At 35.7% G+C, this 18,979-nt stretch overlaps 1 protein-coding gene across 9 annotated transcripts in view; it reads right to left on the bottom strand.

The window, feature by feature from the left end:
- LOC127870809 (spectrin beta chain-like) overlaps positions 1-18,979 on the bottom strand; it is a 238,232-nt gene that overhangs the window by 139,195 nt on the left and 80,058 nt on the right. For all 9 annotated transcript variants that reach the window (XM_052413328.1, XM_052413321.1, XM_052413325.1 and 6 more), the window contains exons 19-27: positions 17,231-17,471; positions 12,923-13,020; positions 11,839-11,925; positions 8,567-8,632; positions 7,063-7,193; positions 5,412-5,471; positions 3,329-3,458; positions 1,605-1,669; positions 1,198-1,279 (exon numbers count right to left, since the gene is read on the bottom strand). In XM_052413328.1, the coding sequence (XP_052269288.1) occupies positions 1,198-1,279; positions 1,605-1,669; positions 3,329-3,458; positions 5,412-5,471; positions 7,063-7,193; positions 8,567-8,632; positions 11,839-11,925; positions 12,923-13,020; positions 17,231-17,471 (960 nt within the window). The remainder of the gene's footprint in view (positions 1-1,197; positions 1,280-1,604; positions 1,670-3,328; positions 3,459-5,411; positions 5,472-7,062; positions 7,194-8,566; positions 8,633-11,838; positions 11,926-12,922; positions 13,021-17,230; positions 17,472-18,979) is intronic.

Raw genomic sequence — 18,979 nt, 5'->3', positions numbered from 1 at the left:
GCACTTCTCCTACTTGCCATCTGTTTATATTTCAAGTTTCAAGAAAATCCCTTCAGTAGATTTAGAGTTATGCTCCGGACAAAAATTTATTATAAAATTATATAAAAGGGGAGATAATTCAAAAACTAAGGTAGATAGAGTTATGGTTCTTGGTCACTGCACTTCTCCTAGTTGCCATCTGTTTATATTTCAAGTTTCAAGTAAATCCCTTTAGTAGATTTAGAGTTATGCTCCGGACAAAAATTTACTTTAAAGTTATATAAAAGGGGAGATAATTCAAAAAGTAAGGTAGATAGAGTTATGGTTCTTAGTCACTGCACTTTTCCTACTTGCCATCTGATTATATTTCAAGTTTCAAGTAAATCCCTTCAGTAAATTTAGAGTTAGGCTCCGGACAAAAATTTACTTTAAAATTATATAAAAGGGGAGATAATTCAAAAACTAAGGTAGATAGAGTTGTGGTTCTCGGTCACTGCACTTCTCCTAGTTGCCATCTGTTTATATTGCAAGTTTCAAGTAAATCCCTTTAGTATATATAGAGTTATGCTCCGGACAAAAATTTACATTAAAGTTATATAAAAGGGGAGATAATTCAAAAACTAAGGTAGATAGAGTTATGGTTCTTGGTCACTGCACTTCTCCTAGTTGCCATCTGTTTATTTTCTAAGTTTAAAGTAAATCCATTGAATAGATTTGGAGTTATGCTCCGGACAAAGTTTCGGCCGGACGGACAGACGGACCGACGGACAGGACCAATTACTATATCCCCTCCGAATTTTTTTTCGGCGGGGATAACAAGCAAATTTGTTGAATTGATATCCCCAGCAAATATGCTTCTGGACACAAAAGTGTTATATTTGACACTCAAAAAAGCATTTTTTCAAGATACAAAGGGCCATAACTCTGTTATTAACAGATTGTGTACAATGCCATTTGGCGTGCATCATCCTCTTATCCATATATATACTCATACCAAGTTTCAATGAAATCCGCAAAAGCACTTCCAAGATATGGCTCCGGACGGACGGAAAGACGGACAGACGGAAGGATGGAAAGACGGACGGACAACGCCAAAACAATATCCATCTGCCTATGGCGGGGGATAATAAAGTCGTATTAAGAAAGTAATGCAAGGATTTATCTAAAAATACACAAGGTGAGCCCAGTAATCTTGTTGATCACTGCCAGCTTGATTACCATGAGGTCTTTCCACATGTTGTCCAGCTCTTTCTGCCTCTTGTCCACATACCGAGACTCCTCAGGATAGCTTGACTTCACACTGCAACATACCACACACTCCTCTCCAGGTAACTTGCACAGGCAACATCAGGAAATGAAATGTCACAAACTTCATCATACAAAAGCTATGCTCTGGTCAACCCAGTAACAATTGTTTTGTGAAAGAGAGGTTGAAATACCTCACTGAAATATTTTGGCGGGGTAGGAATAACAAGTTTATGGCTCAATGCAAGATACAATTCATAGAACTCTCAACACCACAATATCCTTCTAGGCATTATGTATTTTATTATAGAAGGCAAATTGCATACATGAATAATAATTGTAACCAATTCAAATTCCAGTGAATATATGTGTAGACTTACGCTCCAGCAAGATTTGCCATTCTGTTCATCTTCTCCTGTACTGGTACCAACTCTCTCTCAAGGTTCTGCAAAACACAGGTCAGACATACAAATTAAGAACATAAGGAACTGCGGCACAAACTCTTCATGGATATTCAGAAAATTGTACAGCTCATTTGGTTTTTTATATCTTAAATGAACAGACTCTCAATACCTTGTATATGTGTCTTGTACGCCTTATACCATAACACCTCTTTATATGCCAGCAAGATAATATACAGAAATTCGATCAATATATAAGAAACAATGATTTTTAAATTGTTTTCTTTGATTTTCAACAATGTAATTAAAGGGACAGATTGTTAAATTGGTTACATGTTCCATTAAATGTTTACACTTTACACATTTAAGACTCTGAATGAGAAGCTCAAGTTTTAAAAAAGGCAGTGTTTTGAGTCAGCATTTTTAATGAAAAAAGCAAACAGAAAAACTCATACATGATTACATTGTCAAAGTGTCAAAATTGCTCAACATGCAATGCTCCATAGGCTTCATCATTTTTTACCAATTTTCATCACATCTAGAGATATGTCACAGACGTGACGAATACACCCAAATGCCGCATTGACACAGAATATTTTGCATGCTGTCTTCACAAAAAACAGCCGACACCATGCTCAATGTTTAAACACACTAAGTGACCTAGTTTTTGACCCGGCGTGGCCCATGTTCGAACTTGACCTACATATCATCTAGATACACCTTCTTACCAAGTGTGGTGAAGATTGGATGAAAACTACTTGAATTAGAGAGCGGACACCATGCCGAATGTGTAAAACATTCTAAGTGACGCCGTTACCTAGTTTTTGATCTTGGCCTTAAGATCGTCTAGATAAAACTTCTAAACAAGTTTGGTGAAGATCGGATGAAAACTACTTGAATTAGAAAGTGGACACCATGCTCAGTGTTTAAAATGCACTCAGTGACCCCCTGACCTAGTTTTTGACCTGCCATGACCCATGTTGGAACTTGGCCTAGACATCATCTAGATACAACTTCTGACCAAGTTTGGTGAAGCTCAGATGAAAAATACTTGAATAAGAGAGCGGACACCGTGCTCAATGTTTAAAATGCACTAAGTGACCCCGTGACCTAGTTTTTGACCCGGCATGACCCATATTCGAACTTGACCTAGATATCATCTAGATACAACATCAGACCAAGTTTGGTGAAGATCTGATTTAAAAAAAAATGAATTAGAGAGCGGACACTTAATACGGACCTTCAGACTGACAGACCCGACAGACCGACCGACAAGCTCACTCCAATATGCCCCCCACAAATGAAATAACCCCCAAAACTTTGTTTGTGGGGGTATAACTACTCAGAAATTGTGATCGCAATATAAATACAAACATATAATGGTTAAACTTATATATATATTATTTTTGGATACAGTGACAAGTTTGACACAGTAAATTGATCAATCTGTGAGAACAAGTCTCTTTAAGGTATCCTGTAAGATACTTACAAACCCAGTAGCATTTTTCTTGGACACATACCACATGTTTCCGTGAAAGGCATCCTGCATGAGACTTTGTTTTCTCTGGTGGGCCAGGTTGGCCTATACATACTGCATGTTTCATCTGGAGGGTCTCGTCCTATTTACCGCATGTTTCCTCTTGGGGGCCTGGTTGGCCTACTTACCGCATGTTTCCTCTGGGGGGCCTGCTTGGCCTACTTACCGCATGTTTTCTCTGGAGGGCCTGGTTGGCCTTGAGGTCCTTGCCAAGGTCATCTGTGGCACTGAGCACATTGTCCTTCTCCTTGATCCACTCCACGAGGTCATCACATGTCTGCTGGAAGAGCTCGATACTGAAACCAAAACACACAACTTAATGTTTTCTCACATCGCAATTGATTTCAGATGCACTCTTGGGGCTAAATGCATGTGCATAAAGTGCTGTCCCAGATTAACCTGTGCCATCAACACAGGCTAATCAGGGACCACTCTTGTTTAAAGCAAGTCTCTTTTCCCAGATTAAGGCTCATTAACAGCATGCTTATAATACAAGTTTTCACACAGTAGGTGCATCATAAACCCCCATCTATTGCAGTAGGTGCATCCTGAACCCCATCTATTGCAGTTGTAGTTGCATCACATACCCCTCACACAGTAGGTGCATCATAAACCCCTCACACAGTAGGTGAATCATAAATCCCTCACACAGTAGGTGCATCATAAACCCCTCACACAGTAGGTGCATCATAAACCCCTCACAAAGTAGGTGCATCATAAACCCCTCACACAGTAGGTGCATCATAAACCCCTCACACAGTAGGTGCATCATAAACCCCTCACAAAGTAGGTGCATCATAAACCCCTCACACAGTAGGTGCATCATAAACCCCTCACACAGTAGGTGCATCATACACCCCTCACACAGTAGGTGCATCATAAACCCCTCACACAGTAGGTGTATCTTAAACCCCTCACAAAGTAGGTGCATCATAAACTCTCACACAGTAGGTGCATCCTAAACCCTTCACACAGTAGGTGCATCTTAAACCCCTCACGCAGTAGGTGCATCATAAACCCCTCACACAGTAGGTGCATCATAAACCCCTCACACAGTAGGTGCATCATAAACCCCTCACACAGTAGTTGCGCAACTTATCTTTTCCAATAAAATTATGACATATACAACAGATTGATAGGCAGATATGAACAAATCAGGGTTGCTAGGGGGTCCGCCTAGAATTATCATGTTAGTATTGAAGTAATTGATACCTAAATTTAGTGGTCTTTATGTGTTGACAAGACATAAAATATTTAAGTAAATGTCTCAAAGTGTTGGAAATGTGTACTTAACTCTTAAGAAGAACGTGTAGCTGAATAAAAAGGAAGAGGCTATATGCTTATTGATATCAAAAAACAAAAACAATGTAAACATCATTCTGTTTGAATTTTCCAATCAAAAGTGGTATTTCTAGTTAATAAAGGAAAAACATTTTTAAGAATCAACAATATAATTCTTAATCTAAATGTTTTGGTGAATTTGTGCATTTCATCTAGTATTATCTTAGTACCAGTTTTGAGTTAAAAAAAACAATAACATTTGTGGTAAGTTTGTAACCCCTATTTGCCAATAAATCATGGACAATTTTCAGAGTAATCTTATTAAACAAACAGAAAATGCTTTCTTAAACCCTTTCTGCACTCATTTGTCATTAATTACTTATGTTTTTATCATTGGTTCATGCTACCACAGGATTGTATAGACACCCACATAAAAACTGGCCTGATAAACTTCACAGCTATGCCCAGATATTGAACATGATATAAGTTGCTCCAATATGTATTCACACATAGCAACATTTACCAATTAACTGCAATGTAGTATTTTATTGTTGTAGCGCAGCTGGTGTTCTCAGACCATGATTGAGTATTCACACTATATTGTCATCAAAATATTTAGGTCTGAGAAATTTCATTTCCACAGAATAAGGCAAAGTTCAGTAAAAAGACATATGATTGACACAGGAGACACCTCAATCAATTGACAGTAAAAACAGCAACAACAATGACATTAGATCAGTCAGATGCTGTGATATTTAAGGTTCACTTTCAATGAAAAAACACAGAGAGTTATGCAATTATGCAAAGTTGTTGTTTTCTAAAAAAATATTGCAAAAAAATATTGCAAAATGCAAAAAAAATGTAGATGTGCAGTAAGACTTTGTGCATGCAGCTTTGTCATGCCTATTTTTCCAGTGTAGAGCATGTAGCCACACACAAGTCCCCTAGCAAGAGAAGAAATCTCAAACCTTGAGGCCCCTTTCAAGCTTTTTTCTTTTTCCAATTTTAGGCGATTCAGGCGTTCCCATCTACAAACAAACAAAAATATGACATATAATACCTTTAATCTCAGATAGTTCATACCACAATAAATTGCTATTACCTGCAACCACAAGATATAAACAAGATAACATCAACCAATAATCAACAAACACAAATATTATTTTCTTAAATTGCATTCACTGACATCTGAGGTCCCATGTTAAAGGGAAATCCAGTATAAAGGAAAAGTAAATTATAAAAGGGTATTTAGATTCACTGTATAGTAAATTTAAACAAGAGCACCGCATAACGGGTGCCAACGCTTGGCTGCGGGTGCAGTTTTGAATAAATGAACGATTGTCAGATTTAAAAATAATAATTTTTTAGAGGTCACAGTGACCTTGACCTTTGACCTAGTGACCCAAAAATGGGTGTGGCGTGTAGAACTCATCAAGGTGCATCTACATATGAAGTTTCAAAGTTATATGTGGAAGCACTTTGATTTTAGAGACAAATGTCAAGGTTTTAGCACGACGAGGATGGCGGACTGCAGAAGGCGAACAGGCTATAACAATACCTTGGCTTTTCTCTGAAAACAGTCGAGCTAAAAACAAATATTAGTTAAGTCCAAATTGGTCAATTCAAACTGGAGCTTTTGACCAGAAACAAGTTTGACATGGCCGTCCACCTTATCAAACACCAAACCCTTATCAAACAAGGCTTTGAAAGTATTGTGCCCGATGCAGGGGTCCACTACCAGTCAGGTCAAAACCCCAAACAATTATCAGGAGGGCCTTGAAGGCCCTTAAGCACTCATCTGAGTTTAAAGACACCGATTGCTGAAGAGTTGATCAGAGGATTTAGTTTTTGACAACACTTGACCCACATTCAAGCATGGCCTTCATATAGTCAACATTAACATTCTAACCAAGTTTCATCAAGTCTGTGTCATAATTGTGGCCGTAGAGTGGTAGCATGCTGTTGTTTTTACATGGGGACCTAGTTTTAGACACATCTGACCTAGATTCAAACTTGTTCTAGATATTGTCAAAATAACAATCTTACTAAGTTTCATCAAGCTTCATAAATACTGGCTTTAGAGTAGTAACTTTAATGTGCATTCTCGAATGGTTATATGGGTTTTCTAAGATTTAACCTGGTGACCTAAATTAACCGATAAATGAATTGACATACAGATCAACACACACAAAAGCTTAAGCTAATGTGTATACCGAGTGTCATTAAAATATCTTAAGTATTTTTGTGTTTTTACATGTTAAAGTTTGATCTTTTTTAGAAAAAAACAACTTGACCTTTGACCTCTGATGAACAAAAGGGGTTGTGCACAATTCCGACAATACCCTTGATTAGCACACCAACTTTCATCCAAGTAACTTCAGCAGTTTGTAAGAAATCACAGGACCAAATTTTGCCAACGGATGGGCAAAAAGACTAACATTACGGACAGAGGTTAAGCATAAAGACCCCTCTAGTGAAATCTGTAGGGATCTAAGTAATGTATTTCTCACTTTCCTTGAATCATTCGCCTAGCAATAAATTTCTTATCAGTAAGGTACTCTTAGATATTCATGATCATCAATGAAACAAAATTGAAGTTTATGTCATTGCAGGGCCAACCTGTCATTGATTTCCTTCTGTCGTTTCCTCACTTGGTCTTGCTGACTGGTTCCCCTGTTCAAGATGTCGTCTGCCAGCTTGTTGATCTCAGCCAGGCGCCCACTATTGGCCGCTATGTTGGTCAGCAATTGCTGAAGCACAAACATCAGGGCCTCTTGATTCAAGACATCAAACTAAGAATAATTTCCATTTTGAACCAATGACTGTCAAACCAGTATCATTAATTGTACATACACTTTTATGGATTGTGGTTCAGCTCAACCAAGAAAAAAAGAAATATCAACCAACGTTTGTGTATTAAGAAACTACAAAAAATTATGTTGTCAACAAATTAAAATATATCCACAGTAATCTGGTCATGTCTTCTGTAATAGGATGTGTATTTATTAATTATACAAATAATTATTGATCACAATGTTTTAACACTTTTTGTAATAACAATTTGTATCATGTACGCCCTAGACTAAATTTCACAAATGTATACATCTGTCATTTAATAGTGGCAATTTATTTCTTCACCTTTAGCAAAAACAAATGTAGGTACAAATAAATATATCAACAATAATTAATTGAAACTTATATCAAATATTGAGATGTGTGGTCCAACACTTAAATATCTTGTTAAGGAAATCTAGAACAAGAGTTGTCACCATAGGATGACAAATGCCCCCTATAAACGCTTTGATAGAAGTTATGAGCATTTTACCATGCTAAATCCTTGAAATGCAAGTGACCCCGTGACCTAGTTTTTGACCCAGCATGACCCATATTCGAACTTGACCTAGATATTGTCTAGATAAAACTTCTGACCAAGTTTGGTAAAGATCGGATGAAAAGTATTTGAAATAGAGAGCGGACACGAAAAGTGTGACAGACAGACTGACAGACAGACTTACAGACGGACAGTGCGAAAACTATATAACCCCTTTTCTTCGAAAGGGGGCATAAAAAGTGAATTTTAAATAATATAACATAAAAGCCTAATAGAACTATTTGCTTAAAGGATATATACCCAGGTAACCATCACAATACTAACAATATAAAGCTGCATTAGTTGCTTTATTCTCAACAGCTGGTAGTAATTTAAAACTACATAAGCTGTTACTTTCAGTCCCATGCATGCATTCTCTTTTAAACAATCACACAAATTCCTACATCAATATCAAGGTGTGGAACATCAGTGTAAACCTCAGTGCACACAAGGTGTGGAACATCAGTGTATACCTCAGTGCACAACAATCAAACAAGATATAGCCAATCAAAATAACAATTGATTAACTGTCACAGAGTGCTGAAAATAATTAAAAACACTCCAATAGGACAAATTACATTCACACTAGTTCTGGTAAAATATCAAACATTTTGTTCTAGAGGCAAACAGAAATCAATTACAAATCATACAAATTTTAGTAAATTTGGTTTATTCTCTTTATGCGTAAGATATCAAGTATATAGTTACTTGTTAATGTTGCCACTTCTCAGCATTGTGTCCCTGAAAACCTACCTCAAACTTTTTACGTACTGCCTCCATGTTATCTGACAAGGTCTCCTTGCTGGTCAACAGCAGTTCCTGAAGGTACATATCAACATCATGTCACTGCAACAACATCAGACAGTAAACAACATGACTTAAGTCAACTGATAATAGTAAGCATGAAAGCTGCCTCCAGGTATTGACAGTTCATTTGGTCGGGAGATCTATTTGATTGTTTCAGTCAACTTAATTAAACAACAACAAAACATCAACAGCCAAATAATTCAATAGCAAAATTATCAAAATAATATCAAAGCCAAATAATATCAGTAAAAACAGCAAAATAATGTCAACGGCCAAATAATATCAACAGCAAAAAAACACTAACACATTTGCATGCAACATTCATAAGACCAAAGTCAATGTAAATGTGAGATTAACTACCAGTTTATTAGTAAGGGACATAAACAAAATAAAACTCCAACAGATTACTCATATTCCAGGCTGATATAAATTTGCCATCTACAATAACAGCTATACCTTCACTGGTGACGTGCATTAGCATTTACTTTGATGACAATAGACTGGTAATTAAGCAAGTGCCAAGAGGGCCTAAAGAGTCTTTAAGCCTCTTGCCACTGTTTAATTGTCTAATGTCATCCAAGTAAATGCTAATGCACCTCACCATGCAGTGAACTTATAGCTGTTATTGTAGTAAAGAGCCATGGGTGCTCACCTGAGACATGTACAAAATAACCTCTTTTGTGAAGATTTATTTAGGCTTTATTACACTGTATCACACAGACATCATGTGGTTTAAGAGTTTTACAACAAATAAAAAAAAATTACTTCAATAATATGAACAATACAGACAAGTAACGCGCAGTGAACTATTTTCATGACGTTATCATTTTATGTACAATTTATTTTTCCACGCCTTAAACTCTTCCTCGGCATGGATGCGGGTTGACAGTGAGACAGTGAATAGCAGTACCCTGTACACCCATTTTCAAAACACCACTATTAACCTTAGCTGTTCTTGCGAGCAAAAAAAACACAGTTTATACAAGCACACACAGACTGGCAGATGACAGACAACACAGTATCCTAGAAGCTATCCATGAGTAGTATTATGCTCAGGCTAAAAAATGGTTATGTGTACTGTTGCATCATTCTAAGAGAAGGGCCATCATAGCATTACATTACAAACCTGATTCAAATTGATCTAGCTTACTTTGTTGTTTTTGATGAGCTGTTTAACCCAGCTATTCATCCTAAATGACCTTTTCAGAACGCCAGCAGACCCAAATGGATACACTATTCAATCCATTGGCTGATTTGAGCATGATTGCCCGAAACATTCGACACGTGACTTCATCTTGGTAGTATAGGATGTAACACTTATCAGTGTAGCCAAATGTCGACCTTTCTCTGCATGTTCATTTTGAACCAGTAACAATTATGCATTACCGTTTAATTCCATCCACAAGACTTTCGGGGTCAGTGCTGGGTATGTGAATCTTCAGGGGTTGACGTAATGTGTTATTAATATATGCCTTAAGTTGGTAACACTGTATTGCTTTCAAGATATCAAATAACACAAATTTGAGGGAAAAATGAATGAAAACCTATTGTTAAATGCCATTTGTCTTGTACTGTGAGACAAAAGTACTAAAATAGTATAGTGTCCATGATAGAAGGGAAATCATTAAATTATCTAGCCACACATGCGTGACATACACTGTCAGCCTGTCTGAAAATCTTTCCTGCAAGCTAGCATAGACTACTGACATTGGCTAGTTTGCTATAAATAACACAGTGTGACTTCAATTTTGTATTGGAAAGTATCGTGTTTAGATTTGTTCCATTAACAAGATGCATCGAGATTTTTAAAGACCAGCTTCATGCGAAAATGGGACTTATGCAATATGATGCCAGTGTATCAGTGTTATTTAAATGTATGGAAAGAAAAGGGACAAAATTGTCACAAAACCAGGTTTTCATTGTGAAAAAAAAATCTGATAAAGGGAGAAAACTCAAACTGAACTTTTGAAATGACCAAAAAAAATTAACCCCCTTTGTAAGTTTTTTTTTTTTTTAAATCTATTTTTAGTCGTGGCGACCTTGACATTGGAGATATTGACGTGATTCTTTCGTGGGACACACCGTCCCATGATGGTGAACAAATGTGCCAAATGATTTTAAAATCTCACAATGAATGACATAGTTATGGCCAGGACAAGCTCATTTATGGCCATTTTTGACCTTTGAACTCAAAGTGTGACCTTGACCTTGGAGATATCGACATAATTATTTCGCGCGACACACCGTCCAATGATGGTGAACAAATGTGCCAAATGATTTTAAAATCTGACGATGAACGACATAGTTATGGCTCGGACAAGCTCATTTATGGCCATTTTTTACCTTTGAACTCAAAGTGTGACCTTGACCTTGGAGATATCGACGTAATTATTTCGCGCGACACACCGTCCAATGATGGTGAACAAATGTGCCAAATGATTTTAAAATCTGACAATGAACGACATAGTTATGGCCCGGACAAGCTTATTCCGCCAGCCCGCCAGCCAGCCCGCCAGCCAGCCAGCCAGCCAGCCAGCCAGCCCGCCCGCATTCGCCAATCTAATAACCAGTTTTTTCCTTCGGAAAACCTGGTTAAAAACCGTGTCTTAATCAAATATAAAATGTTTTGATGATGAAGAAATAAATTTATAATAAGTCACGTGATGACACATATGTGGTCAAACGTAGTAAAATTTGTATCTACAAACACTATTATGTTGTTTAATATAAGTGCACTTCATCACAAACATTTCATGTTGTGGATATGCGACTTTTAAATGATAAAATAACACAATTATACTTAACCTTTGTTTTTAATTTTATAACCTTTTCAAAATCAGGATATATAAGGAATATCTTTTTCATATATTGCTTGTTTGTAATGCCTGCTAATTAAATTTATTTTGAAAACTCATGTACAGGGGGGTGAAAGAGATAAACCAATCAGGAATTCAGTCCAGAGTTTTCTTTGTAATTGACCAAAATTGAGGTTCAATTATTTTCTTCTTTCATAATTTGTGATACAATATTTAATGCGCTGCAATTGATCACATCTGGCTTAAAAAAATAGTTCAAAATTGTGTTCTCTGCACCACTTTTTAGCAAATCTTGCTAAGATCTAACTGAACTACCTTGATCAATATGACAAGTGTTACCAGATACCATTCAACAACCTCTACACAACAGTCACAGGTTATATAGCAGTGATAGCCTCATACCTTCTCCTTCATCCAGGTCTCAAACTCGTCACATTCCCTGTAGAACTTGAACAGTTTGCTTGCATCCTCAAGGCTGATCCGCCGAGTCTGAAAGCACATGGCAAATGTTACATTGCTCAGATGTGCAATAGCCATTAATAGCAAAATTAAGCATGGCCTATCTCCAAGCTACATGAGTCAAAACTTTTTAACTCAAGATTCTGTTCATACTTATAGAAATAGGTCTAGTGAACATGGGTCATTGGTGCCTTCAAAGGTTAAAAGTTTTGGGATTAAGTCATTTGCTTCCCTAGGATGTAAGTTATGGAACATGTGACCACCACATATAAGGAGTATTCCCACTCTCAATAGATTTAAAGGAGCAGTAAAGAACCACTTTTAAGAATTGTGATTTTTGTTCTATTTGATTTTTTTTAACTCCAACTAGTCCCAAGAGTAATGTGATATTATTTTACTTTCAACATTTTGCTTTTATCCTGAGATAACTACATAGGTCGGTTACTATAAAGTCTTTATTTTTATCTTGTTACATTGTAATAATCAATTGAGCAACAGCATAATTTAGTAATCTTTTTAACTACCTTTGTTCTTTCATATTGTAATCATTCTTTTTTATTTTTTGCATGGTCCATGCCTCTCTATGTCAGACCATCAGTAGAAAGGACCACAATGGAAACAAGAGATTATCATCTCTTTATATACTGTGTCATCCTTGAATTTGATGCGTACTGACATGGTTCATCACACAGCATTTCATTAATAACACATTTTAAATGTTGATAATTAATAATTGATTGATTTTCTATTATTGTTGGTCATTATATTATGTGAACTTTATTTTAACATGAAAATGCATGGTTACTCATGTTCTCTTCATTTCCCCTACTCAATAATACTTGAAATTTGCATTATGTAAAATGTTATGCTTATGTTAAGGTGCTGTCACCATTCAAAACCGCTACCGAGGCTCTTTCTGAGGAAATTACCCGTACTTTGAATTTTTGACCCAACGAACCGACCCAAAGACATTTCTTCACCAGTGGGAGCCCTAGTTTTAACTAAAATCTCAATGGAAGCATCCTACCTGAGCCAGTTTAGAGAGCTTGTTGAAGGCAAGCACCAGTCCTTTCTGTCTGGACTCCACATTCTCCTTGTCAAAGTGAAGGTTCGCCTTGGAGCGCACTGAAATCATACAAACCACTATATATGCACAGTTAACAATATGTGATGACCTTGAATAATTATGATGACCTTGAATAATTATGATATTGATTTTTCTAGATCTTTACATTCCAACTTCTTATGTTGACGTGAACCACAGGCATACACATTGAAATGCAGAGACTATAATTGGAGGAAAACGTATTCAAAAACACAACACATTAAGGACATATTTCTGTCATTTCCTGTTTCCTGTAAGCAGCCACTTATTCTCACCATACTTGTTCAATTGTTGACAGAGAAAAGTAATGCCAGGGAATTACATTGAGTTTGTACAAAATAGTGCAATAATAAGGCTATTTTATTTCAACATGGAGATTGGACAAGAAATCTATATAGCCAATTGTCCTTATTTATCCTCAAAGGGAACTGTTTACTTCAAAAATATTTTTCCTGGTTTGATTTTTGTGGTAAAGTTAGTTAAAAGATTTCCCTTGCAGATCGTTCCTAAGTCATACATACAAAGAGCACAATTAGAATTGCAGAACCACTCATAAATAAGGTGGAATAGAAAAAGAGAAACCAGACCCTGAGAACAGCATAGTAAAATATCATTTCATTTAAACAAATATAAAGTTATATTAAACCTCTGATCTTGGAAAATGGGGCTTAATGCGTGGAAAGTGTTATCCCAGTGCCTGTGCAGTCCACACATGAGGGATGACACTTTCTGACTAAACTGGATTTTCGCAAAGTAAAGACCTCCTTACAAAGAAAAAACTATAAAAATGGAAAGTGTCGTCCCTGATTAGCCTGTGCTAGTTTACAAAGTCTAATATGGGATGACACTAAGGCGCGTACATTTAACCCTATTTTTTTAAAGAGCAAGGCTTAATTAATAACACCCTCAGGGTTTTATTCATTTGCATCTGTACACAAAGTCACTGTTTATTAACAGATAAGCATTAAAAAAGCGAATTTGTTGAATTGATGACCCCTGCCAAATCAATTTTTTGTGGATGAGTTCACTTGAAACGCAAATTTCTGTGCACATCTACTTATAGAATCAGTGTCGAGTATTTATTTTATGTAGTGCAATTTGCATCAATTATATATATAGACCTGTGAAGTTTCATGGTATAGTATCTGATATCTAGCCCTGAAATGTTTCTCTTATTAAGAACGTGTAGGGTTATGGTTCTTGTGCATGGCACGTTTCCTCATATCTAGTATCATGATGAAATCTTGTATAGTTTCTTAGATATAGCTCTGAGGAACGGATAAAACAAAATCCTTTCTCTTTTGGCTAGGGTTAGGCCTCGCTTCCACTGCTCTTTATACTTTTACATGTTAACATGTTGACAAGAATATGGAGGTAAGTACTAAATATGAGAACATAGCCTTTAAGTATAAACGCGTTGCGCTGGTAATTCTCTGAAAATAAAAGGTGCACGCACAAACTGTATTGATATCGAGAATTGAGTGTAAAACCGTTCTATCTATTAAGCATTTTCATTAGAAATAAAATTGTTTCATGCAGTAAAACAGTGTTACAAAGACGCGGATATGTTTCCAATGTTCTGGTGGTATACTCAAATCAGCCAATGGAATAAATGAAGTGTATTCATTCGTACCTAGCCGCGGGAAATTTTATTTGAATTTTATTGGACACTTACAAAGGTCAGGTAAGGTGAAAAGCTGGCTTAATACAGCTTACGCCGAAAAAAGTATATGATCAATAATATCTAATAAGGTCACAATATACTAAATAGTTTCCCTATATAATTCAATGTAAAAGCGACAACTTTAAGCGAAAATAAATGCCATATTTTGCACATAGAGATTCCCATACCCATACCTTTTCTTAAAGGCCATTCTAAGCGGAGTCGATTCGTGCAATAAAAAAGATATGTCATGTACGAACCAAGAAAGAATTTGTCAAAAGTCAAAATCGACTGTTTTTGCAACTTTTTTTCCGGCCGTTTAATAGTGAAATGTAACCTCTTTCAGTGCAATGTTTTCCTTTAGTCTCAAAGTTTATCATATTTCAGGGATTTAGTAGTGAGCACCTATTCATGCCCTACTACTTTCTCCAAACAATAAAGCCAGAACTCTAGTTAAAAGTGTACAACATGCCTTCGAATCAACTATGATATTTTTTTAGAGAGTACAGCACTACATAAAACGGTTATTTAGTATACTGTAACCTTAAACACAACGTTTATTGTTAACATCGCAAAAAATAAGCACTTCTTGAGTATTATAAACCTATTTTCAATATGCGTGCCAAATTTCAGATCGATCTTTCACGTAGAAATGCTTGAAAATGCATTTTGTAATAACGCCTGGTAAGCCATCTGGCTTTCGCGGTCAGAGCTTTGATTTATAAAAGGCGATCAGGAGTAAAAAGACTGCCCTAAATAATAACACTCAGTCAAAATACTGGATTATGTTACAAGCTACCTCCATAAAGAAGTAAACAACTATAAAAACGTGTTTTGAGGTGCTTTCAGCAAACATTGTTGCGATTTGAGATGCTCAAGGCGAGTTTTTGTACGATTTTTTATTATTTTCATCTAAAAAGCATTTTTTTGTGTGTAAAAACTAACAATGCTCCTTAAATAATGAATAAAATGCATTTATTCCGTGCAAATTGCCAAAACGTGAAATACCCCACCCAAATAATGGTGATTTTATGCAAATACAGCTCCTTCGTGACGGGGCCTGGTTTGCGTTTAGGTCACAATATACTTAATAGTTTCCCTATATAATTTAATGTAAAAGCGACATCTTTAAGCGAAAATAAATGCCATATTTTGCACAAAGAGACCCCCATACCCATACCTTTTCTTAAAGGCCATTCTAAGCGGAGTCGATTCGTGCAATAAAAAAGATATGTCATGTACGAACCAAGAAAGAATTTGTCAATAGTCAAAATCGACTGTTTTTGCAACTTTTTTTCCGGCCGTTTAATAGTGAAATGTAACCTCTTTCAGTGCAATGTTTTCCTTTAGTCTCAAAGTTTATCATATTTCAGGGATTTAGTAGTGAGCACCTATTCATGCCCTACTACTTTCTCCAAACAATAAAGCCAGAACTCTAGTTAAAAGTGTACAACATGCCTTCGAATCAACTATGATATTTTTTTAGGGAGTACAGCACTACATGAAACGGTTATTTAGTATACTGTAACCATAAAGCAAAATAAGCCAAGAAATATGGCGCAAATAAATTGCTTGTGATACAGCTTAGAACTGCACATTCGCTATCTTTGATTTTGTTGATAGAACTTTTGATCTGTCATCAACACCAACCACAATCATGCCGCATATATTTTTTAAAAGATATTTCTTGTTACATTTCAACACGATATATTTAACTGCATCACTTTCCTTACAAAAAGCATTATTAATTTGCATTTTTTACTATTCTTAATTTGCAGCAACAACTATTAATTTAATAACTCAATATGTTACAATGCGATGAAAAGTTGCAAAATCTGTATCACATATCAATAAGAAAAGCTCCCCCTTTATTTTTGCTAGTAGATTTTCTGAGAGGAATTATGAATATTATTAATAAGCTCACATATTGGTTGTATATATATATGCATTTTATAGTAAAACCTATTGACCAGTCTTAAACAATCTTGATAGAAGTCCACTACATGTACAAATTGGTTCATGCAAAATATCTAAGCTCCTGCCTTTGCCCTTTTTCTGTAGAATATATTTAACGGTTTTTCTTTCAGTTGCAATGGCAACAAGAATTCTACATGAACTTATTTCAACATCTTTAAATTTCTTCATGTCAGGAATATAACTGCCATGTTTCAGCAACATTTAACAAGAGGTTAAAAGAAAAGTTGTTCATAGCAAAATGTCGAAAACACATGACCCCTGACACCAATTCACAGTTACTGAAGCATTTTTTTTTTTCTAATCGCAGGATCAAAATTTTGACAGACATATAGAATGAAAGATAAATCCTAAAGACTACTCTTGTGAAAATAGGGAATAGCTAGAGCTTTCAAACAGACAGAATGAACCAAGTGAAGTTCATTTTAACATTTAATATTAATAAATATTGTAAGTTTGATTGGACTCAACCTGCTTGTTGCAAACAAACACTACCAAACAGGATCATTATATTGAGGACATATTGTGATACAATCATGGCAACATCTTCAGTTGCCATATTTACAATGCTACCACATGGCCAGATAACCTACTTGAAGGTGCCCTTCTGAGAGAGCTAGATGGACGTTCTCGTTTCACTTTCACCACCTCTGTCTTCATGGATGTCTTCACAACCTTAACCTTCTCAGGGATCTTCACCGGCTTCTGTACGTGTTTCTGTATGACCTTGGGCTCGTGTTCCTTTACGTAGTTAGCAGGCACAAACCCTTCTGTGCCACTGCTCTTACGGATCTGCCACCAGTCATTGTTGGTCTTCTGAACTAGAATCAGCACCTGAAGTACACAATGTATAACAATAACTCTCACACTTCTTGATCATACTAAAATGTTCACTTACTATTGTGATATGCAAAGCTTTGTATCTAAACATACATTCAAGGAATGTAATTACACCCCATGTGTATTCATTAACATTTTCAATCAATTGCAATAACATTTTGTACTGATTAAGCATAGAGATATGTTTGAAATGCATTGTGTAGCTGTTTCATAGACAATTTGGAAAAGTTAATTCATAACTGAAAGAAAAGAACACAAACCAAGACAAACTAGAAATATGTAACAGGTACTGATGCCCCCACATTAGGACACGTTCCAACCTAAACAAATCTCAGTGAATCAAATGACAAAGAGACATATTTCAGCAAAACTCGTTGTAGTCAAAATGCCCTTCTCTTTAGAAAAGGTTATTTAAACATACAATCATTCAGGTGTGAAAGTTTGTGCTTGTTGGTTTAAGAGGAGGAAAAAACACAAACTCCACTGTATCATTTGATATTGGGATGACATCACACTGCAGGAAATGAATATCATTTGTGTGGTGTTCATGAACAAAACTGTTAACTGTACGATTGAAATTGAGTTATATCCTGTTTTTACTTAAAGTATAATAAGCAATTTTACGTAACTTGTTATTAATAGTGATTGCAGACCTGTTTACCCTACCGATTGCTTCTCAGTAGTATGGAGGGCATCTCTCAGTAGTTTTTGGCTGTTGTCAGTAGTTTTAAACTTTTCAATCATTTTGAGCTTTAAAACACCATGACTGGGTAACATATCAGTTTAAAGGTACATTAAGCATTCGATGAATCTAGTTGCTAATAATTAAATCTGTTAAGTGATTGTTTTGCTTTGATTTGTTACAGCCTGTGCCATTTGGTTTGGGAAAATTAGCGCGATAAACCACGAAATTGGAAAAAAATAGCGCGATAAACCATGAAATTGGGAGACATTCAGCATTATACATATGATTATAAGTAACAGAATTAAAATTGTTTTTAAGTGCATGTTTGACAGCATTTTAAATTATAAAGTGCTGCTTCAATGTCTTCTTACAATGAAGACAATATTTAGTTAATATCCATCCACATGCATATTAAACTTGCAATAATCTATAGATTCTTAAATACACCATTTGATCAAAAGCTCTTTAAGAATAGCTATTAATTTAATTCAGTATTTTTTTAAATTAAATATCATAAGGGGAAAACAAACAAATATTGACAAACATCCTTTAGTGTTCTTATTATGTTAATGATATATTAATTGGAGTTAAAATAATATATTGCATTTGTTTACCCAAAGACCTTTAGAATCTATAGGTCTTTGGTTTACCTTTCAATATTTTGCACTTGACAACCTCAGTTCAATGCTATTTCATTAAACTGTACAGCGTAACAAACATAATAAAGCAGAATACGCATATGAATCTGATTATACACAGATCCACTAACATATAAATCAAATCATGTTTGTCTCTTTTAATTTTCGAACGATACTCA

This window comes from Dreissena polymorpha, chromosome 3 (assembly GCF_020536995.1).
Source record: "Dreissena polymorpha isolate Duluth1 chromosome 3, UMN_Dpol_1.0, whole genome shotgun sequence".
Lineage (NCBI taxonomy): Eukaryota > Metazoa > Mollusca > Bivalvia > Myida > Dreissenidae > Dreissena > Dreissena polymorpha.
The sequence above is the reverse complement of the archived record's forward strand: the minus strand, read 5'-3'. Positions and strand labels throughout refer to the sequence as shown.